General features: G+C 44.8%; 1 protein-coding gene across 2 annotated transcripts in view; it reads left to right on the plus strand.

Moving 5' to 3' along the window:
• The window catches only part of GLG1 (golgi glycoprotein 1), a 161,991-nt gene that overhangs the window by 128,864 nt on the left and 9,432 nt on the right, over positions 1 to 23,695 (plus strand). For both annotated transcript variants that reach the window (XR_004055478.1, XM_030925396.1), the window contains exons 12-25: positions 516 to 653; positions 3,350 to 3,436; positions 5,579 to 5,641; positions 6,719 to 6,832; positions 7,745 to 7,833; positions 8,776 to 8,893; positions 9,971 to 10,063; positions 13,517 to 13,654; positions 15,850 to 15,973; positions 16,685 to 16,827; positions 17,079 to 17,180; positions 19,477 to 19,584; positions 21,878 to 21,998; positions 23,101 to 23,207. Coding sequence is in view for 1 of the 2 variants with exons in the window: in XM_030925396.1 (XP_030781256.1) it covers positions 516 to 653; positions 3,350 to 3,436; positions 5,579 to 5,641; positions 6,719 to 6,832; positions 7,745 to 7,833; positions 8,776 to 8,893; positions 9,971 to 10,063; positions 13,517 to 13,654; positions 15,850 to 15,973; positions 16,685 to 16,827; positions 17,079 to 17,180; positions 19,477 to 19,584; positions 21,878 to 21,998; positions 23,101 to 23,207 (1,545 nt within the window). In the remaining variant the exon portion in view is untranslated. The remainder of the gene's footprint in view (positions 1 to 515; positions 654 to 3,349; positions 3,437 to 5,578; positions 5,642 to 6,718; positions 6,833 to 7,744; positions 7,834 to 8,775; positions 8,894 to 9,970; positions 10,064 to 13,516; positions 13,655 to 15,849; positions 15,974 to 16,684; positions 16,828 to 17,078; positions 17,181 to 19,476; positions 19,585 to 21,877; positions 21,999 to 23,100; positions 23,208 to 23,695) is intronic.

Here is a 23,695-nt window from a genome sequence, read left to right on the forward strand (position 1 = left end):
TAATTGCATTCCTAAAGACAGGGGCTTTTTGAAGCCTCCTGCACATTTTATTTTTTTTTTTAATTTGTTTTTTTGAGACAGAGTTTCACTTTTGTTGCCCAAGCTGGAGTGCAGTGGTGCAATCTCAGCTCACCACAACCTCCACCTCCCGGATTCAAGCAATTCTTCTGCCTCAGCCTCCCGAGTAGCTAGGATTACAGGCATGTGCCACTATTCCTGGCTGATTTCGTATTTTTAGTAGAGACGGAGTTTCTCCATGTTGGTCAGGCTGGTCTCAAACTCCCGACCTCAGGTGATCCACCCGCCTCAGCCTCCCAAAGTGCTGGGATTACAGGTGTGAGCCACCGCACCTGGCCACAACATTTAATTTTTATTCTGGAAGATACTTGAGGTATAAAATGTGGAAGATAAAATTCAGGGTTATTTGTTAGTTTTCTCATAACTGGTTTATCTCATATCTTTGTGTTTTTGTTTTGTTAACCTTTCAAGTATTTAGCTCATTTTTTCTCACGCAGCTCTCACGGGAGTGCCGAGCTGAAGTCCAAAGGATCCTACACCAGCGTGCCATGGACGTCAAGCTGGATCCTGCCCTCCAGGATAAGTGCCTGATTGATCTGGGAAAATGGTGCAGTGAGAAAACAGAGACTGGACAGGTAGGTGACTTCGCTTTCTGTTTATCTTACAATAATGATGATGTTAATGTTTAATGTTTTATGCAGAGTACAAACACCATAAAATCCATCTCTCTTACAGACATGATTTGTTGTATTATTCAATATTTTCTCTGGAAGACATTCTCAGGAAAATTTTCTCTCTGGTCTTTGCATCAGGAATAGTTGGCAGCGAGTTTGTCTTTGCATTATGGTTATTGTATTTTGTAATTGATTATTTTTCCTCTTCCTATTGCTTCTTAAAACTTCTAGAGCCAAAGGTATGGCCTGCCTCTTCCAGGTATATAAGATTTCATGATAGGCATTTTTGTAGTAAGCTTACTCTTGGCTCCATTTCACATCCTCTTAACGTAGTTTTGTTGTTTCTCATCTTTATTCGTTTTACTCACTTTTAATTCATTTTCTCCCTTAAGTCCTTTTGAGATAAGCAGGGTGTAAATCTGTGCATATGTGAGTGCTGGTCTGCATGAATAGTGAGCATGCCCTAGAACAGTCCCACAAAACATTTAGAAATGGAATTTTTTGTCACCTGGTTGACTAATTGAAGCTCAGAGAAGTTAAGTGTATATATTTCCTTAACCTGAAATTCAGTTCATTATATAGCCTCTCCATCTAGGAAGGAGAGGGAAGGAGCAGCTCCCAAGAATTCCCTGCGTGCTGTGACTGGCTCCTTAGGACTGTGTCCCAGTTTAAGGGAAAGAAGGAAAGATGCATGACTGCAGGTTATATGGGAAGCTAGCTGTCTTCCATCTGAATGCAGGATACTAGGCAGTAGGAATAGCTTTGTGTTTAAAGCTACGTAAATACTCAAGGAGTGAACTCAGGTTTCTGGGTTCCATTTGTACCACTACAAAACCCCCTCTGGAAGTACAGTATGAAAAAGTCACACATACAGGAATTGGACATTTTAAAGGAGAAACGTGGTTGCCTACTCAGATCTGTTGAGCATAGGACTATCATGTTCGGCAGTCTGTTTCCTGAGCCTGCTACAATTCTGTTGGGTATATTGTTAGAAAATGCTTATAGTTGTCCAATGAAACAAGGGATATGGTGATTTGGAATCCCAGCAAATAGTTTCCTTTAGAACCCCCAGTAAAGTAAACTTTAGAAAGCTGCACTACATTGCAGCCCATCATGGAGAAGCTAAACTTAAGAATTCTTTTTTTTTTTGAGACAGAGTTCTCGGCTCACTGCAACCTCTGCCTCCCGGGTTCAAGCAATTCTTGGGCCCCAGACTCCTGAGTAGCTGGGATTACAGGCACCTGCCACCACACCCACCTGATTTTTTGTATTTTAGTAGAGACAGGGTTTCACCATGTTGCCCAGGCTGGTCTCGAACTCCTGAGCTCAGGCAATCCACCCGTCTCGGCCTCCCAAAGTTCTGGGATTACGGGTGTGAGCCACTGCAACCAGCCAGGATTCTATTAATAGGATCTTTCTTTTAGCCATTTATTTTACTCCCAAAAGTTTGGTGTGTTTTCCTTTAGCTTTTCTTTTTCTTCTTCTTCCATTCTGGCTGTTATGTAGTTCCTTCAACTCTTCTATTCCCCTTACATTCTAATTCTGAAACAGAGAGATTCTTGCATAATAGTAAGTTAAACTTGATCCTTTAAACAGCGCACTTTGCTGAGAAATAGCCGTTGATACGCTTTGTGAAAGTGAGCTGATATTATACTTGAAACCTCTAAACCTGTAAACCTCTAGAAGGCATAGTAATAGATGAATGCTACAGACAGCTCCAGCTTGGTTTCCAAAGCCCAGCTTGGTAGCTTTTAGCTACCCAAACCCCAGTGTGTTCACTTGTTTTTCTTCAGAGGACCCTTTTGACGTATACTGGAGTTAGAATCCCAGATCTGACTTGCAGGAGCTATCAGTTCTATCCTGTGTTCCAGACCCCTGGTCCCCAGTTACTTTGCCAATAAAGAGTCTTAAAATAATCTGTGCTGTTCACTGTGAATTTGTCTGATGATCATTATTAAAGTGCATATTTAAAATGCAAGGTGACAAATTATCAAAGCACAGATTAAAAATGGAATCAAGGCCTGATAAGGTTTTTAGACTTTGAGGACAATTGAAGATTGATTCTCCTTGCACTTGTAGATTTGGCCTTCTGAGGGATTTGCACGGCTTTTTGTTTTGTTTTGTTTTGTTTTTTGAGACGGAGTTTCAGTCTTGCTGCCCAGGCTGGAGTGCAGTGACACGATCTTGGCTTACTGCAGCCTCCGCCTCTTGGGTTCAAGCGATTCTCCTGCCTTAGTCTCCTGAGTAGCTGGGATTACAGGCGCTTGCCACCACACCCGGCTAATTTTTGTATTTTTAGTAGGGAAGGGGTTTCACCATGTTGGCCAGGCTTGTCTCGAACTCCTGACCCCAAGTGATCCACCCACCTCAGCCTCCCAAAGTGCTGGGATCATAGGCGTGAGCCACCATGCCCAGCCTTTGCATGGCTCTTATACCCGCTTGGCCCTCATAACCAACCTGCTACATCAAGTAATTACCTTTTCAACAATCTTGGTCTGGGGAATTAAGCAAAACTTTTGTGTCCTGTTCAGTGAGGTAGTTTTAAAAAGAAGAGAAAGGAGGACCACTGAAAAGGGAAGTGTCATGACACTGATATCCCCTTCCCTTGTTCGTGTATGTGACTGATAAATGCCAGTGGCTTGCCTTTATATTTGCAGGAGCTGGAGTGCCTCCAGGACCATCTGGATGACTTGGTGGTGGAGTGTAGAGATGTAGTTGGCAACCTCACTGAGTTAGAGTCAGAGGTAAGTGGTATGCAGCTTACTCATTAGAGGAGAGTGGCTGCCAGCATCCTGGCCTTTTTCATTTGGTTCTTCTGTTTCTAGACTCCTGAGAGTGCAGATTCTCTGTCAATCAAAAGAAACCTGATCAGATTCTCCATATTAGCTTTATAAAGAAGTATATTGTGTTGCTTTGTGAGCCCGTTCCCTCGTTTCTCTAGAACAACACTCTCTATAGCCCTTTGGTTTTCTTCATAAATTAGATTTATCATAGTCATTAGACTTGCCTGTCTTTCCCCCTTAAGATAGCAGCTGTGTGTGCAGTGGCTCACGCCTGTGATCCCAGCAGTTTGGAAGGCCGAGGCAGGCAGATCACAAGGTCAAGAGATTGAGATCATCCTGGCCAACATGGTGAAACCCCATCTCTACTAAAAATACAAAATTTAGCTGGGCGTGGTGGCACACACCTGTAGTGCCAAGTACTTGGGAGGCTGAGGCAGGAGAATCATTTGAACCCGGGAGGTGGAGGTTGCAGTGAGCCGAGATTGCACCACTGCACTCCAGCCTGGGCAACAGAGGGGAAAACTCTGCCTCAAAAAAAAAAAAAAAAAAATAGCAGCTGTACTTCACATCATAGTCACATTCAAGAGCAATCTACGCATTCCCCTTCTCTCATCCCTTGCTCTTTTAGTTAGGTCATTTGGTAATGTTTGTGTGTTTCAGAACATGAAAGCTGGGGACTCCCAGCTAAGCATGGAAGATTGAATACATATGTTTATCCCTGTTCCATCCTGAAACCCACTAAAATATTTTTAAAATGGGATTAGAGGCCAGGCGCAGTGACTCACACCTGTAATCCCAGCACTTTGGGAGGCTGAGGCGGGCGGATCACGAGGTCAGAAGATCAAGACCATCCTGGCTAACAGGGTGAAACCCTGTCTCTACTAAAAATACAAAAAAATTAGCCAGGCGTGGTAGTGGGCACCTGTAGTCCCAGCTACTCGGGAGGCTGAGGCAGGCGAATGGCGTGAACACGGGAGGTGGAGCTTGCAGTGAGCCGAGATCACACCACTGCACTCCAGCTTGGGTGACAGAGCAAGACTCTGTCTCAAAAAAAAAAAAAAAAAAAAAAAAAAAGATCAAGACCATCCTGGCCAACATGGTAAAACCCTGTCTCTACTAAAAATACAAAAATGATCTGGGCGTGGTGGCAGGCGCCTGTAGTGCCAGGTACTTGGGAGGCTGAGGCAGGAGAATCACTTGAACCCGGGAGGGGGAGCTTGCAGTGAGCTGAGATTGTGACATTGCACTCCCGCCTGGGCCACAGAGCCAGACTCCGTCTCTACAAAAAAAAAAGGGGGGGATTAGGAACCCTCATAAAGCACTGGGATGTTATTTAGAAATACAGAGGAGGGCAGCTAAAAATGTTAAAGTTATTTTGTGGGGCCAGAAATCAGAGAAGTGGGGAACTATCATTTTGTCTTAAACCTTTTAGTACTCTATTTGAATTGTCAAAATTGGCATTACATAAAATTACATTTCTCAACCAGTTCTTTTTTGCTTTCTAGTTTTCAGAAGTTCATTGCCTTCTCTCATTTTGTCATCTCCTCTCACATTCTTATTGTCATCATAGACTTATGAGAGCAGTCTGAGTGTATAGCTCTTTAAAGGAAGGTGTTTTTTCAGGAGCTAGTGTTGCACGGGTTTCTCTGTTGAAAGGCATTATTAGTATGTGTTCCCCAGAAACAGTGGTTTGGCATCTGCTTTGAGGGCAGTGCTCTGGCTTATGAGCTTATAAACTGAAGATGGATATCAGTTACCCCGTTTTCATTTTGAACTGCTTAGCATTTTGGGAAAATCTCCAAAGGCTTTGCATACTCTAATGTTATTGCCACATGGGTTTTTACCTCACTTTTCTTAATTCTGCCTTCTCATTTGTTCAGGCCGAAAGGGAATATGCCTCTAAAAATTTGCCTTTCAAAGTATAACAGAGGAGGAGTTCTATATTTATTCTGGGGCTATCTACTTCAAATACTAGAATCGTTTCCAAAAGTATATATTAGATTATTTGCCCATCAGATATTACTGATTCAGAAAGAGAAACTGCTCCTCCTCCACCCCAGGTCTTTCTAAAGCAGAAGCATTAATATATTTAATCTTCTACAGGATATTCAAATAGAAGCTTTGCTGATGAGAGCCTGTGAGCCCATAATTCAGAACTTTTGCCACGTAAGTGATGTCTGGAGGGGCAAGGGTTAAAAACAGAAAGAAATTCACAGGGACTCTGCCCTGAGTATCTCGGACTCATCTCTGTCTTCAGCATGTATTACTCTTGAGTGTTAGCCAGCTTTGACAAGTTAAAATTAAAAATATAAACAGGCCAGGTGTGGTGGCCAATACCTGTAATCCCAGCACTTTGAAGCCAAGGAGGGAAGATCACTTGAGCCCAGGATTTCAAGACCGGCCTGGGCAACTTGGCAAAACTCTGTCTCTACAAAAAGTAGAAAAAATTAACTGGGCATGGTGGTGCACACCTGTAGTTCCAGTTACCCAGGGAGCAGAGGTGGAAGGATCACTTGAGCTCAGGAGGTCAAGGCTACAGTGAGCCGTGATTGTGCCACTGCACTCCAGTCTGGGCAACAGAGTGAGACCCTGTCTGAAAGAAAAAAGAAAAAGTAAACAAGATCAAGAGAGAGGTGCCACCATCCTGGAACCTGTGTTTGATTAACTTTTGTGGGTAAAAGTAGGTTTGTGGCTAGCAGCAGTTACTGAGTTGCCCTTTTTAAGAAGAGATGGAACACGGAAGCCCCCATTAGTGTGGCAGAGTTGATTCCAGTACGTCAGCCTAAGAATTGTTAGCAGCAGCCCAGGAATTGTTAGCAGTAATAGTGGCTCCTCCTTCCAACTGTCTCCTAGTACCTCCATATTGAGTGAATTCTGATTATTTCATATTTATTTACTGAATACTTAAATTGTGGGAGTGAAACATACCCAGGAACCTTTAGGATCTGACAGTTGGGAGGCTATGTTAGATATTATCCCAAAAGCCAGCTGCTTTTGGGAAAGTGAAAAAAAAGCATATATTCTTGTCTCATTCGGAACACAGTGCTGTGTCAGTTTTATGCCACCGAATGTATACTGTTGTGATTCCTCACACTTATTTTGATTACGATTTATGGTGTGTCTTTTTTTTGTGAGGGCTTCTAGAATCAACCCTGCTTGCATTTGTTTCAGACTGGGCTACAAGTTTTGTTCATTAATTGTTACCAATGAAGTGTAAATGCATGTCTTTCCTGTCTTTCCCAGGATGTGGCAGATAACCAGATAGACTCTGGGGACCTAATGGAGTGTCTGATACAGAACAAACACCAGAAGGACATGAATGAGAAGTGTGCCATCGGAGTCACCCACTTCCAGCTGGTCAGTGACACCTGGCTGCCGATTTCCCATCATAGCTGCCTGGATGGTGACTGAATCCCTTCCTTTTTTGGAACATCAGAGCACCTCTGATAAAAATTTTTCTGTTAAAAATTGTTTTCCAGCCAGGCACGGTGGCTCATGCCTGTAATCCCAGCACTTTGGGAGGCTGAGGTGGGTGGATCACTGAGGCCAGGAGTTCGAGACCAATCTGGGCAACATGGTGAAACTCCATCTCTACTGAAAATTAGCCAGGCATGGTGGCACGCACCTGTAATCCCAGCTGTTTGAAAGGCTGAGGCAGGAGAATTGCTTGAACCTGGGAGGCGGAGGTTGTAATGAGCTGAGATCACTGCAGTCCAACCTGGGCAACAGAGCAAGCTTCCATCCCAACAGTAACAACAAAAAAATCATTTTTTCCAGCCAGGCGTGGTTGGCTCATGCCTGTAATTTCAGCACTTTGGGAGGCTGAGGCAGGCTGATCACCTGAGGTCAGGAACTCGAGACCAGCCTGGCCAACATGGTGAAACCCTGTCTCTACAAAAAATACAAAATTAGCCGGGCATGATGGTGGGTGCCTGTAATCCCAGTTACTCAGGAGGCTGAGGCAGGAGAATCGCTTGAACCCGGGAAGCAGAGGTTGCAGTGAGCTGAGATCGCATGACTGCACTCCACCCTAGATGACAAGAGAGAGGCTCTGTTTTTATTTAGGATAGATGGAAGGAAGGAAGGAGGGAGGGAGGGAGGGAGGCAGGCAGGCCTGTTGGAGTACTGAAGAGATGAGCAGGTCGTGATGTCTCAGGTGTGGGGCAAGCCATGCAGGGTCTTGTGAGAGCTGTATGAAAAAGTGCCCCCTACCACTACTGACCACAAGTTACCACCAAACTTCTGACTTTCTTTCTCTTCATCTTTCAGGTGCAGATGAAGGATTTTCGGTTTTCTTACAAGTTTAAAATGGCCTGCAAGGAGGACGTGTTGAAGCTTTGCCCAAACATAAAAAAGAAGTATGTAGCTTGTAATTGTTTCATTCCACCTTCCCAAAGTCCCTCTTAGCTCCAGGATGAGTATGCGAGATGTCAGGCAGCCCTGCTGCTGCCTGGTGGGGTCAGCCCTGGAGGCCTCCTGCATCTCTCCTTTGATAGCATGACAAACACTCGGACTGTCTGCACAGAGCATCTGGCGATGGTAGTTCTCACCTGGAGGTCCCATTGGCTAAAGGAGCATTTTTAATTTTTAATTTTTCCAGTTAAGCCATCTAACTGATGAAGTAGGGCTGGATTGTGTACTTAGAGAAGCAGGGTGCAGTGTAAGTGAAAGAGGCGAACTGACTTCTTCCCTGCATCATCCCGTTATGTCATCTCGTCTAAGGTGGAGCAGTTTTTGTATTGGGTTAGATATTTAGTGAAAAAATAGAATCTTTAATCATTTAAGAATTAAGTCTTAATGAGGAAACTGATACGCTTTTTCACGTGGTTGCCCAAATTCTTCCATGTTGCTCTTTGAAAGGGACATTTCTAGAACACTTGCCTTCATATAAACTAAATTCCCAGTTTGCTCAGGTTTCTCTACCTTTCAGGAGTGAGTTTCACAGTAGATCAAAGGTACAGTCCTAGAGTTAAGAGCAGCATTCGTCTGTGGTCACATGTTTTTAACACACATGTTGAACTGTCCTTGCACACATGTGCCCTGTCTGGCTTCCCCTTCCGTCAGGAATGTAGTCCGTCTTCACGCTGCTGCCTGCCTTTCATGACACCCCAAGTCAAATTGCAGCTTTTAGCACCCTGGAAAAAAAAAAAAAAACCGTAAGCCTTACAGGAAAGACATTCCCCAGAAGGACATCTTGCATTTTTAATGGTATGACCCCCCCCACCCCCCGCAGCCTGGCTCTCAGGCCATCTGCTCTCGTGAGGCTCCAGCCAGCGTCAAGCTTCTCTTTTCACCTGCAGGGTGGACGTGGTGATCTGCCTGAGCACGACCGTGCGCAACGACACTCTGCAGGAAGCCAAGGAGCACAGGGTGTCCCTGAAGTGCCGCAGGCAGCTCCGCGTGGAGGAGCTGGAGATGGTAATGCCTCCCAGCCTCTGCTCCCAGAAACCACAGTGGGTCAGGGCTTGGAAAGCTGGGGAGAGGCTAGGGCAAAGGGGAGGCATTTTATCCACTACTGTGATGGTTAAGACTTGAATTCCTGTGCAAAAGTTTTACCATACGACCATTAGCTTCCTGTGTCATTCTTTTGATTTTGAATGATAAAACTTTTCTTCCCACATATAACTGGAAGTCCAGCTGTAAGACAGGCTGTAACTAAGCATGTGATCCAATAACTGGATCAGTAATGTCCTCAGGGGCTGGACGCGGTGGCTCATGCAGGTAATCCAAGCACTTTGGGAGGCCAAGGCAGGTGGATCGCTTGAGGTCAACAGTTGAAAATCAGCCTGGCCAATGTGATGAACCCCTGCCTGTACTAAAAGAGGCCAGTGAGGTGGCTCATGCCTGTAATCCCAGCACTTTGGGAGGCCAATGTCATCGAATCACTTGAGGTCAGGAGTTTAAGACCAGCCTGGCCAACATGACGAAACCCCATCTCTACTAAAAATACAAAACTTAGCCAGCTATGGTGGCACATACCTGTAATCCCAGCTACTTGGGAGACTGAGGCAGGAGAATCTCTTAAACCTGGGACATGGAGGTTGCAGTGAGCCGAGATTGTGCCACTGTACTCCAGCCTGGGTGACAGAGCGAGAGTCTCAAAAAAAAAAGAGACAGACTTATTTCAAGCTGAAAGATTTGGTTCCCTAACTTTGAGCCTAGCTCTTTCATTAAAGTAATAATAAAAGTAGAACTCAACATTTATTGATGGTTTTGACTTTCCAAAGTGATTTTCACATCTCAGCAGTCCTGTGAGGGACTAGATCAGGTGTTTCAGAGTAGACTTGGCATTCTATTTTGCAAAGAAGGTCCAAGGCCATGTAGCTAGTTGGTGACAGAATTGAAAGTAAAGCCTGATTCTCTTGCTGCAAGGCCACTTTGCTGTGTAGAAGCCAGAGTCACTAGACAAGATGCAATCAACAAATAAGTCTATAGAACATTTGACATCTCCAGCCTAAATCAAACTCACCTTTCCATGCTGGCTCCCTCATGTAGACAGAGGACATCCGCCTGGAGCCAGACCTGTATGAAGCCTGCAAGAGTGACATCAAAAACTACTGTTCCACTGTGCAGTATGGCAATGCTCAGGTAACTTTTTGCTTTTCTTTTTTAATTGTAAAAGTAATGTGAAGGTAACATTTAATCTTTTCTCAAAAGCTGGTGCCCATAAGAAAGTAACATTTTAGTCATTAATTTTTTGCTGGTGAGACAGGACCCATCTCATCCCTTCCAACCTAATCATCCCTCCTTAAGCTACATCAGGCTGCATTTCCCTGAGTTCTTCACCTGCACTCCTCGCTAATTCATTTTCTTCCCTCTTTCAGGTTACCTCATCCTTCCCTACCTTGTCTGCCTGGTAAACTCCTAATGATCCTTCAGATGCCTCCTCCTCTGTAGCATTCTCAATGCTCTGCACCTCCAAAATTAACTGTTTCTTCATTGTGTTCCCATTGCACAGCAGTTGTTTTTTTTTTTTTTTTTTTGAGACGGAGTCTTGCTCTGTCGCCCAGGCTGGAGTACAGTGGCCGGATCTCAGCTCACTGGAAGCTCCGCCTCCCGGGTTCATGCCATTCTCCTGCCTCAGCCTCCCGAGTAGCTGGGACTACAGGCGCCCGCCACCTCGCCCGGCTAGTTTTTCGTATTTTTTAGTAGAGACGGGGTTTCACCGTGTTAGCCAGGATGGTCTTGATCTCCTGACCTCGTGATCCGCCTGTCTCGGCCTCCCAAAGTGCTGGGATTACAGGCTTGAGCCACCGCGCCCAGCCTTCAGCAGTTGTTAATTAGACGTCACATCAGAATCACCTAGGATACTTTTTTGGGTTTTTTTTTTGTTTTTTTTTTTGTGTTTTTTTTTTTTTTTTTTTTGAGACAGAGTCTCGCTCTGTCGCCCAGGCTGGAGTGCAGTGGCCGGATCTCAGCTCACTGCAAGCTCCGCCTCCCGGGTTCACGCTATTCTCCTGCCTCAGCCTCCGGAGTAGCTGGGACTACAGGCGCCCACCACCTCGCCCGGCTAGTTTTTTTGTATTTTTTAGTAGAGACGGGGTTTCACCGTGTTAGCCAGGATGGTCTCGATCTCCTGACCTCGTGATCCGCCCGTCTCGGCCTCCCAAAGTGCTGGGATTACAGGCTTGAGCCACCGCGCCCGGCCTAGGATACTTTTTTTTTAAATACACAGAAACAGGACCCTATCCAGAATTGCCAGGAGTGAAGTACAAACAAGTGATTTTTAAAAAAATATTCTCCTGGCCGGGCGCAGTGGCTCAAGCCTGTAATCCCAGCACTTTGGGAGGCCGAGACGGGCGGATCACAAGGTCAGGAGATCGAGACCATCCTGGCTAACATGGTGAAACCCCGTCTCTACTAAAAAATATAAAAAACTAGCCGGGCGAGGTGGCGGGCGCCTGTAGTCCCAGCTACTCGGGAGGCTGAGGCAGGAGAATGGCGTAAAAAACCCGGGAGGCGGAGCTTGCAGTGAGCTGAGATCCGGCCACTGCACTCCAGCCTGGGCGACAGAGCGAGACTCCGTCTCAAAAAAAAAAAAAAAAAAAAAAAAAAAATTCTCCTTACTACTCAGCTACCTCTTCTAGTTACGGGCATTGCCATGGGGCTTCATCCTTTGAGATAATTACTTCATCATCCTCTTGTATCATACTGTTGCTGGTGCAAAGTCTGATGTCAGTCTAAGTCTCGTTGCTTTGTGGTTAATCTATTTCTGATAGGTTTTAGAGTCTTCTCTTTATCTGTAATGGTCTGTAATTTCAGTGTGATGTGATTAGGTATGGTTTTTGTTTTGTGTGTGTTTCCGGTTGACTCTTTCAGTCTCATAATCTATGTCTTCCTTCAGTTCTGGGACATTCTCAATCATTGCTCTTTCACATATCGCTTTCCCTTTCCTTCCTTCTGGAACTCCTGTTAGACAATTGGAGCATCTGAGTCCATCTTCCATGTCTCTTTAACTTTTTCTTTGGTACTTTTCATTTCTTTGTACTGCATTTTAGGTAATTCCTCAGTTCTCTTTCCCAGCATATAATTTATTCTTCGGCTCTGTCCATTCTACTCTAGAGAGACCACCAATCAAGTTTTGCTTTTAATTTCCTAGCTTTCTCATTGCTTCTTTTCATAACTACGTGTTCTTGATTCTTATTTATTCTTGCCTTCTGTGTTATTCTGAGGATTTTTAATATATTTTAAAATTCTGTTTTGATTGCTCTATTACCCCTTTCCATCAGTTTTTGACTCCTTAGTTCATTTTATTTATCATCTTTCTTATGATATTAGTGTTCCTCAACTAGTTAGTGATTATTGGCCATGCCTTGAGGATTTCCCAGAAGTCTTACGGCTTCCTACTATAGCCCCAGCTGCTGCACCTTCCCATCTGCTTTCCTTCTTTTCATGATATGTAAAGGTTTAGGGAAGGGAAGATTTCAGGATATACTTAATTCACTGTCTTAAAATTCATCTCATGGGCCGGGCGCGGTGGCTCAAGCCTGTAATCCCAGCACTTTGGGAGGCCGAGACGGGCAGATCACGAGGTCAGGAGATCGAGACCATCCTGGCTAACACGGTGAAACCCCATCTCTACTAAAAAATACGAAAAAACTAGCCGGGCGAGGTGGCGGGTGCCTGTAGTCCCAGCTACTCGGGAGGCTGAGGCAGGAGAATGGCGTAAACCCGGGAGGCGGAGCTTGCAGTGAGCCGAGATCGCGCCACTGCACTCCAGCCTGGGCGACACAGCGAGACTCCGTCTCAAAAAAAAAAAAAAAAAATACAGACATTTCAATAGAGGGCCAGATTTGACAAGAACAATAATGCCAGCTGCTTAGGACCCTTCCCTGTAGCCTGTAGTCCCAGCTACTTAGGAGGCTGAGGCAGGAGAATGGCGTAAAAAACCCGGGAGGCGGAGCTTGCAGTGAGCTGAGATCCGGCCACTGCACTCCAGCCTGGGTGGCAGAGCAGGACTCCGTCTCAAAAAAAAAAAAAATTCATCTCATGACATTTTATGCTTTTGTATTTTGAGTGATAGCTCATCTTTTTTTAATCATAGTTACTTGTTTACATAAGTTTGCCATGTGCAACTGTGATTTTATCAGGCTGAGAATTGGGTCTGATTCATATCTAGCATCCAGTAGTCTTTCTCAGGTGGTAAATAGTGGATTGAATTGAACCTCCTGGTTTGTGCCCACTGTCTAGTTGGAGCTGTTAGCTCCGGGAAAATGCAGAGAGCCTAGTGTGTGCTCCAGAGGGAATCTGGACAAGGAGCAGCTCTGGAAGGCAGAAGAAACCAGAAATCCTGGGTGTGTTTCTTTTCCATTAGACTCCAGCACAGCCTGCTGGTCATCCTGAGTTTTTATCTAGTTGGATTTGCTGTCACCTGTAAGGTTATAAATCCTTATCTTTGGTGAGGAAATCCTGATTCCTATTGCCTGGGAATGAGAAATGGATAGAGAAATGGGAGGCACACTGGAACTGAATACTTAATTAGAACACATGGATGAGCAGTCCCTGACATCTCTTAACTTGACTGTAACTCTTTTGCCATAGATTATTGAATGTCTGAAAGAAAACAAGAAGCAGCTAAGCACCCGCTGCCACCAGAAAGTATTTAAGCTGCAGGAGACAGAGATGATGGACCCAGAGCTAGACTACACCCTCATGAGGGTCTGCAAGCAGATGATAAAGGTGAGGGGCTGACACCAAAGGTCAGGCACGGGTGAACAGCAAAACAACAAAGCACAAACAATGGCAGCAACTTCCTCAGGCTCAGCTTTCTCAAAGCGTGGTCCCTAGACGAGCAACAGCAGTACCCCCTGGGAGCCTGTGAGTTCCTGGGCCCCCCTCCAGATCTGCTGAATCAGAAACTCTGGGATTAGAGCACGAAGCCCATCTTAACAGCCTCCCCAGGGGATTCTGATGCAGGCTCAAGTTTGGAAACCACAGAACTGGGATAACTGACCTTACTGTGACCTGAAGCACAAGTAAATGGATGTGCAATAAGTAAATGATTGGTTTTGAGGACAGTTCATGGTAGCTATACTGAGAAAGTCACCATCTAGTGTCCTGATCATCCATCTGCCACTTTCAGAAGATTTTTCTGTTCTACGGGTTGTTTTGCTTCATTCTCTCCTCCAGCAGATGTTCCCTGCAGCAGGGCTGACCTAAGTACCTAGATGTCCGTTCCTTGATCTCGCCACACGTACACTAAACTCAAGGTTGGCCGGGCACGGTGGTTCACACCTGTAATCCCAGCACTTTCAGAGGCCGAGGCAGGAGGATCACCTGAGGTCAGGAGTTCGAGACCAGCCTGGCCAACATGGTGAAACCCCATCTCTACTAAAAATACAAAAATTAGCCGGGTGTGGTGGCTCATGCCTGTAGTCCCAGCTACTCAGGAGGCTGAGGCAGGAGAATCACTCGAACCCAGGAGGCGGAGGCTATAGTGAGCCAGATCACACCACTGCACTCCAGCCTGAGTGACAGAGCAAGACTCTGTCTCAGAAAAGAAGAAAATGTTTTTTTAAAAAACTTAAAGGTTCTAGCTCCTTTATTTCAGCTTTCCTTTACAATAAAATGCTGCTTTTTACACTATCAAATAAATTCCAGAGAGAATTTTGAAAGTTACAGTGTAAGTCTTTTTAATTGGCCTGATGAAATTGAGTCATATGTAGAAATGGAAATGTCAGGCTCTGATTGAAAGAGCTTTGGAAAATTTTCTAAAAGTCGGTGAGCAATCCATGTCTCCATAACAAGATGTCAGCAGATTGTAATCACACACTTTAGAGAACTAGAAACAGAACTAGGAAGAGAGGCTCGATGCTCAAGTGTCTCAACCAGAGTTTATCAGACACTGTGACACTTGAAGACATGGATTAGCAGAACAGAGATGGAGTTTATTACTAGTCCAAAACTGATCCCTGACTTAAAGGACATCAGTAAGTGTACAGTACAGGACCCTAGCCCTTTACTGCTTGGTAGGATTGTAGCCCTTTAGTTAAGATGAACCAAATGGGTCCTTACCCCACATCCTTGTTCACATTGGTTAGTGGAGAATTCCTAGGTTTTCCCACTGGAGTTGGGTAGATAGCACTTGAGGGCTGCACAGCCACCTGGTACAGTGTTACATTCATGCTTAAACAATAAGTAAGTTCCTGAGATGCCATCTAACTTTACATCACCCACTAGATAGGGAACCAATCCTGTGTAAGAACCGGTGAGGCAGTAGAAAGAAATGTGAGAAATAGTAGAGAATAAGTAAGAAAGGGGAAGTTGGGGTGGGGTGCATATTCAGGCCTAGCTGCTCCTCTGGTACCATGTGATGCCTTCAGGCTGCTGCTTTCATCAGCTTTCTGATAAATGTTAAGGGTGATCACAGACCAAGTGCAGTGCTACTTACAACTAATTGATCACAGTTACTTACAGATTTATTTGTTCTTCTACACTCCCATTGCTTCACTTGATTTAGCCTTAAAAAAAAAAAAAAGTGGCCAGGCGCGATGGCTCACTCCTGTAATCCCAGCACTTTGGGAGGCTGAGGTGGGTGGATCACCTGATATCAGGAGTTCAAGACCAGCCTGGCCAACATGGTGAAACCTCGTCTCTACTAAAAAAAAAAAAAAAAATACAAAAATGACCTGAGTGTGGTGATGCATGCATGTCATCCCCGCTGCTCGGGAGGCTGACTCGGGAGGCTGAGGCAGGAGAATCGCTTGAACTCGGGAGGCAGAGGTTATAGTAAGCCGAGATTGTGCCACTGCACTCCAGCCTGGGTAACACTGCAAGACTCTGTCTCCAGAAAAAAAAAAAAAAAAAAAAGTGGTCACAGATGGAGTTAATCGCCACATTTGGATAGCTGTTTGTATAAAACTGTTTCTTTGCAGAGGTTCTGTCCAGAAGCAGATTCTAAAACCATGTTACAGTGCTTGAAGCAAAATAAAAACAGTGAACTGATGGATCCCAAGTGCAAACAGATGATAACGAAGCGTCAGATCACCCAGAACACAGGTAAGACCTCGGCTTGGCCCTCCCGGCCCCGTGGAGCGTCTGGAGTTCAGTGGCCGCAGAGTGATCCAGTCAAACTCCCAGGGCTTTGTTGCCTGGGGATTTTAAGGGAGGAGTCTATTAGCAGGAGGACTTCCACCTTTGAGGAGCATCCAGAAAAAAGGAGGGAGAGTCAGGGGAGAGAGGAGGCCACAAGAACCAGAAAACTGCCCTTGAAGAACGTTTAGAAGGAATCAGGGCCGGCATTCCTTGGAAAGAAAAATCTAGAAATTCAATAAAACTTCATGAGTGTGCCAGGAGAATGTACGGGTAATCTGGTTTGGAACAGAGACATTTCAGCTCTGGGTTGGAAGACCTCATAACTTAATGGTCACAGTGAGTTGGATATTGTATTTCTTTCTCAAAAATATCTGTTATGGGGAAGGTTGCTGATGTCCCCTTGATTTTTCTGAGGACTCCTTAGAGTATTGTAGTCCCCACAAAACCCTGCAGAGTAGAAAGATTCCTGAGGACCTCCAGAAGTACTCGTTAACTAAGTCATATTGCTGATTAAAAACCGGGTAGTGAGAGCTCAGTAAATGTTTATTGAATAGACAAATCCATGGTTGTAGTCATGATCCTTGATATAATATGCTCCCTTTAGGAAGGTGGATATCTTAAAATGTGTGAATCAGGTGGAATGTTTTGTCACACGCTCACTGCTTTCTGCTGTAGATTACCGCTTAAACCCCATGCTAAGAAAAGCCTGTAAAGCTGACATTCCTAAATTCTGTCATGGTATCCTGACTAAGGCCAAGGATGATTCAGAATTAGAAGGACAAGTCATCTCTTGCCTCAAGCTGAGATATGCTGACCAGGTAAACGGGCCTGGGCTCTCCACAAAGGTGTATTTATGGAGCCTCTGGGAATTTTCTCTTTTGAAATCCCTAGCTTGCTCCTGTTTTCCCAAGACCGTTTTCATATCTTCCCGAACCTGCGGGGCTAAGGGGCCAGATCAAAAGCAGGCATTTTGTTTTTTCTTGTTCTTTTTGTTTTTTTGTTTTTTTTCATGTCCTGCAAAAGCTTCGTTTTCTGATCAGCCCATGTATCCTCCCTTTGTCACATGCAGCGCCTGTCTTCAGACTGCGAAGACCAGATCCGAATCATTATCCAGGAGTCGGCCCTGGACTACCGCCTGGATCCTCAGCTCCAGCTGCACTGCTCAGACGAGGTGGGATTTGCGTGCAAAACTGGTTACGCGCAGAGCTGCTCAGAGAAGTTTCCATTGGAGAAAAGTTGTTTACTTTCTCTCCCTTCAGCTGTGAATGATCTGGTGAATCAAAGGTCATCTTCTAGGCTCTCCATGTTCTGCGTTCCTGTTCTCTATAACACTGAATTCAACTTGGCGTCAGTCTGACACTCTAAAGCGTTGTTCCATATTTCTCTGTTGAACAAGGGTGTTCTTTCATTATAGCTCTCTGTGTAAATTTGTTCTTCCCTTCTCCTTATTCTGTATGGTAAACCCAAGACTTGCCAGAAAGATAAAAGTACTTCCAGCTGGGCACGGTGGCTCACTCCTGTAATCCCAGCACTTTGGGAGGCCAAGGAGGGTGGATCCCCTGAGGTCAGGAGTTCACGACCAGCCTGGCTAACATGGCAAAATCCTGTCTCTACTGAAAACACAAAAAATTAGCCAGGTGCGGCGGCGCACACCTGTAATCCCAGCTACTCAGGAGGCTGAGGCAGGAGAATCGCTTGAACCCGGGAGACGGAGGTTGCAGTGAGTTGAGATCGTGCCACTGCACCCCAGCCTGGGCGACAGAGCAAGACTCTTGTCTCAAAAAAAAAAAAAAAGGGCCAGGCGCGGTGGCTCACACCTGTAATCCCAACACTTCAGGAGGCTGAGGCAGGCGGATCATGAGGTCAGGAGATTGAAACCATCGTGGCTAACATGGTGAAACCCTGTCTCTACTAAAAAAAAAAAAAAGCCGGGTGTGGTGGCACACGCCTGTAGTCCCAGCTACCCGGGAGGCTGAGGCAGGAGAATGGCATGAACCCAGGAGGAGGAGCTTGCAGTGAGCCAAGATCGCACCCCTGCACTCCAGCCTGGGTGATAGAGTGAGATTCTGTCTCAAAAAAAGAAAAAAAAGTAGTTCTATAATGGCTTTAAGAAAGTGCCCATCTTTGGAAATTATTGGACTTCTTAGCTAGAAAAGGCCTTATAGAGAACCCTGTTCAACATATTTCAGGAGCTCATAGCAAAAGCCATTACAAAAAAGCTCACTCATAAAACTGTCCAAAGAAAGTTAATGTTTTTGTCTTTGCTGTGGGCTATGTTTCTCAACTTCTGTGTATGTGTGTATGTACAGGTGCGCACATGTGCACACTTTCAAGTTTTGAGTCTGGTTTGACCCGGAACCTATGTGAATGTCAAACATTTGCTTTTCGTATTTTATTTGGTTATATATAACCTTGCTCCTGTGGAATCAAGTAGCAGCCTTCTTTTTGACAAGTCCTGAGATCTGACTCAAGTCTCAGTGTTGACAGTGTAAAGATACATTTATTGATTTTCTACTCTGTGTGCCAGTCCTTGTGAAGAATGAAGCCTGGCATCCAATACAGGAGGAGGGGCATGAAACCCACCAGGAAGCTGTTTGAGATGAGCCCTGGCACAGGTGTGGGAGGATCATCAAACTGACATGTTTAGAGACCAAGGGTTTTGGTGATAGCAGTGCTACTGCCCCTGGCTTGTAAAACAGCAGTAGGCCAGTGAAGAGGGGGCACAGATCCTGCGGTGTCCCGAGCTGATTGGAATCACTAGACTCATCTGCTTTTGAAACTGTCAGTAAGGGCCGGGTGTGGTGGCTCACGCCTGTAATCCCAGCACTTTGGGAGGCCAAGGCAGGAGGATCACCTGAGGTCAGGAGTTTGAGACCAGCCTGGCCAACATGGCGAAACCCCATCTCTACTAAAAATACAAAAATCAGGCCAGGTGCGATGGCTCATGCTCTGTAATCCCAGCCTTTTGGGAAGCCAAGGCGGGGCGATCACCTGAAGTCAAGAGTTTGAGACTAGCCTGACCAACATGGAGAAACTCTGTCTCCACTAAAAGTACAAAATTAGCTGGGCGTGGTAGCGCATACCTGTAATTCCAGCCACTCAGGAAGCAGAGGCAGGAGATTTGCTTGAACACGAGAGGCGGAAGTTGTGAGCCGGGATTGTACCATTGTACTTCGGCCTGGGCAACAAGAGCAAGACTCTGTCTCAAAAAAAAAAAAAGAAAAGAAAAATCAACCAAGAATGGTGGCAGGTGCCTATAGTCCCAGCTACTCAGGAGGCCGAGGCAGGAGAATCACTTGAACCTGGGAGGCAGAGGTTGCAGTGAGCCAAGATTGTACCACTGTACTCCAGCCTGGGCGGCAGAGCTTGACTCTGTCTCAAAAAACAAACAAAAAAAAGAAACTATCGGTTCATTTCTGTGCTCAGTGGGGTGGCTTTGTTTTTTTTTTTTTTTGTCTCCTGAACAGATCTCCAGTCTATGTGCTGAAGAAGCAGCAGCCCAAGAGCAGACAGGTCAGGTGGAAGAGTGCCTCAAAGTCAACCTGCTCAAGATCAAAACAGAACTGTGTAAAAAGGTAAACACCGTCACCTTGTTTTCCTCACTTCATTTTCTTTTTTTTTTTTTTTCCTCTTCCTTTTAATGCTGTAGTCTGCCTACCTTGGTAATAAAACCAAAAATCTAAACCTTCTGCCCAGCACTCTTTTCTTGCTGTTCCTTCTTACCAAACTTTCATTTGGTCTTGACCGCTTATCTACAATGTGAATATTCTTTTCATGTGTACTGATTACATGAATATGTCTCATCCCCATGACTAGATCGTTGTTTAAAGACACTGTGAGTGTGACACCAAACCTAAATGCCAGTAGCAATATATCAATCAGTAAATGTTCCACATTCATAGAAATCAGTGAAACTAAAACTAGTTCATTTCAGAAATGTTATATAAAAACATTTGTCAGCCAGGCGTGGTGGCTCATGCCTGTGATCCCAGCACTTTGGGAGGCCAAGGCAGCTGGATCACGAGGTCAAGAGATCAAGACCATCCTGACCAACATGGTGAAATCCCATCTTTACTAAAAATACAAAAATTAGCTGGGCATGGTGGCGCACTCCTGTAGTCCCAGCTACTCAGGAGGCTGAGGCAGCAGAATCACTTGAACCCAGGAGGCAGAGGTTACAGTGAGCTGAGATCACACCACTTCACTCCAGCCTGGTGACAGAGTGAGACTCCATCTCAGAAAAAGATTTTTTTTTGTCAAAATATGATCACTAAACATACATTATCTTGCAAAATTGAAAATGAAATAATATACTTGATCTTTTTTTAAAAAGTAACTTTTTTCTTTTTTTTGAGACAGAGTCTCGCTCTGTTGCCCAGGCTGGAGTGTAGTGGTGCCATCTCGGCTCACTACAAGCCCCACCTCCCGGGTTCATGCCATTCTCCTGCCTCAGCCTCCCAAGTAGTTGGGACTAGAGGTGCCCACCACCCCGTCTAATTTTTTTGTATTTTTAGTAGAGGCGGGGTTTCACTATGTTAGCCAGGATGGTCTCGATCTCCTAACCTCGTGATCCACCTGCCTTGGCCTACCAAAGTGCTGGTGGGATTACAGGCATGAGCCACCACGCCTGGCCAAAATTAACCTTTTAAAAAAGAGTTTCATTGCTGTCATTATGGAATCATTGAGAATATTGTGTGTGAATTTTTCATCTGTTAAAAATGTTCCTGATTCCACATTTCTGAGGAATGGTGGGAGTGGTCAAAAGGTAGATCCGTATATTTTCCTTTGCCTCCTTTATCATCACATGATCCCATGTAACGTTGGGGCGGATTTTAGAATATTGTTTGGCCTTTGGTTTTTGGTTTTGATTTCTCTCACTATTGTTTTATAGGAACTAGAGTCTTGTCTGGAGCATACTAACTTTTATTTATGGAAACATTTCTGGCCTATCTTTACCTCCCAACGTTCCATTATGTATAAATGGAGAATCTGCAGAGTTGATTTCAGTTCCATCGTGTTGATATTTCTCTCCTTCAGGACATCTATAAACACAAATAAGAATTGCTCTTGTAGTAGATGTTATGCCCTGTCCATTCTGTTTTTTTTTTTTCTGAGGACAACGGTAAAGTAGAACATTTTTAAACAAATATGCCTTTATCTAACTGGAATTTTTTTGTTTTTGTTTTTGTTTTTGTTTGAGATAGGGTCTCACTCTGTCTCCCAGGATGGAGTGCAGTGGTACAGTCATAGCTCACTGAACCTCAAACTGGGCTCAAGTGATCCTGCCACCTCAACCTCCCAGGTGGCTAGGACTGCAGGGCACACGATTATGCCCAGCTAATTTTTTTTTTTTTTTTAATTTTCTATAGAGATGGGTGTCTTGCTGTATTACCCACACAGGTCTCAAACTCCTACCTTGGCCTCCCAGAGTACTGGGATTATAGGCATGAGCCACCACCCCAGTCCTGATTGAGAATTTTAATATAGCATATTACTCTGATTTTAAGATTTCATGTTTTTATATTTCTTAAAGTAACACAGTAATTGTACCACACCAATAAAAATATTAACATTTAGGTACTTTAAAACGATATGACATGACATACGGGAATGCCAAAACCCAAATCTGATCTTATAGTCACTTACAGTCCCCTGCTTTTTTTAAACACACAGTTTTGTATCTCTGAAAGGTAGTTACTCATCTGCGTTCTGTACATCATCACCACCTTGCAACCTGTCCCAAAGTGGTCTCTGTTGTTAGCCCTCAACTTTCCCCCCTTGTTTATTTGTATATGAAGTATTTACAGACAACAGATCTGATGCATTTCCCCTTCAAAAGCTTTGTCCGCAATGACCCTCCCTTTCCAGGAAGTTTTAAACATGCTGAAGGAAAGCAAAGCAGACATCTTTGTTGATCCGGTGCTTCATACTGCTTGTGCTCTGGACATTAAACACCACTGTGCAGCCATCACCCCTGGCCGCGGGCGTCGTAAGTCTGTGTTCACTCTGATCCTGTCTGAACTCTCTTGGGAAGAGCAAAGATTCCCTATTAGACATCAGTTGCAGCTACTGTGGTCTGTAGTTGTAGCCCAGTCATAGGCAACATTCCCTGGGGACTTGGGTGATGCCAAAACTAGGCCTTTATGGCATCATGAATTTAGGAATAAGCCTGCAAGTCTGAACTGACCTCGTCATGACCAGAGCTAAAGATGTGATGAACAGGGAGAGTTGAGGCATTTGTTAGGGAAGCAGAAGTTAAAGTCATCATCATGGTCTTTTTCCTGGTGCCCAAACTAGAAGACAGCTTCATACACTTCCAGGTGGCCACAGTGAACTCAGTAGACAGGTTCTGTGTGAGGAGGGAACCAAGGCAGGTGTGAAAGTTCTTTCTGAGCCACGTATGCCCAATAAAATGAATAGAAGTTATTTGTTTTTATTTTTATTTATTTTTTTGAGACAGAGTCTCACTCTGTCGCCCAGGCTGGAGGGTGGTGACATGATCTCGGCTCACTGCAACCTCCACCTCCTGGGTACAAGTTATTTTCCCACCTTAACCTCCTGAGTAGCTGAGACTACAGGCACCCACCACTATGCCTGGCTCATTTTTGTATTTTTTTAGTAGAGACAAGGTTTTGCCATATTAGCCAGGCTGGTCTCAGACTCCTGACTTCAAATGATCCACCCACCTTGGCCTCCCAAAGTGCTGGGATTACAGGCGTGAGCCACTATGCCCAGCCTGTTTTCGTTTTAATTTTTTGAAACAAGGTCTTACTATATTGTAGTCTCAAACTCCTGGGCTCAAGGAATCCTCCTGCCTCAGCTTCCTGAGTATCTGGGATTATAGGTGTTTGCCACCACACCCGGCTCTAAAAATAAGGAGGTTTTAAGAGAGGCTTTGGACGCCAACCCTGGAGGTTATATATCGTTTCTCTCCATTGTTGGATCCTGGGTCAAGTTTCCTAGTATGTATTTAACTTTGTTGAGCCTACAGATCTGAATTCTCTGGTGGTTGTGTACCCTTTTCCCCATCTCTACAGAAATGTCTCTATTCTGTACAGTTTCAGGTTCTTCTTATTCGTTTCCTCCCACAGAAATGTCCTGTCTCATGGAAGCACTGGAGGATAAGCGGGTGAGGTTACAACCCGAGTGTAAAAAGCGCCTCAATGATCGGATTGAAATGTGGAGTTATGCAGCAAAGGTAATGACCAACAGAATCTCCTTTTTTAAAAAAATTTTAAAATATGGAACACTTCATCAGTTTGCATGTCATCCTTGAGCAAAGGCCATGCTGCTCTCCTCGCTGTGGTTGTCCAGTCTCTCCTAGATATTGCACTGGTCTTGTCCTTATTGTGAGGCTAGCAATAAGTGTGTTTGAAAACGTGGTCAGTGTACTTTTAAAATTCCTTGGCTGTGCATGAGCCTAGAGCCATCTCCCTGTACATCGGACTGTCTGCATGGCTTTGCCAGGGTCACTCCTTTCTCAGTTCGCCCACTGTTCACTTCTGAAAAGTGAGTCACCCAAAGAGAAAAGAGATGTCATGCCCATGGCAAAAGAAAGAAATCTAGCCTCGCCTATCTTGAAGCTTGTTTTTATCATTTTACAGTCTTCAGGAGAAAAATACATGTGTGAGGCCAATACTCATCTGGTCTGGAACATAAGAAGGGGATGAAGAGGGACCGTAGGAC

The sequence above is a fragment of the Rhinopithecus roxellana genome, chromosome 20, assembly GCF_007565055.1.
Source record: "Rhinopithecus roxellana isolate Shanxi Qingling chromosome 20, ASM756505v1, whole genome shotgun sequence".
NCBI classification, from domain to species: Eukaryota; Metazoa; Chordata; class Mammalia; order Primates; family Cercopithecidae; genus Rhinopithecus; species Rhinopithecus roxellana.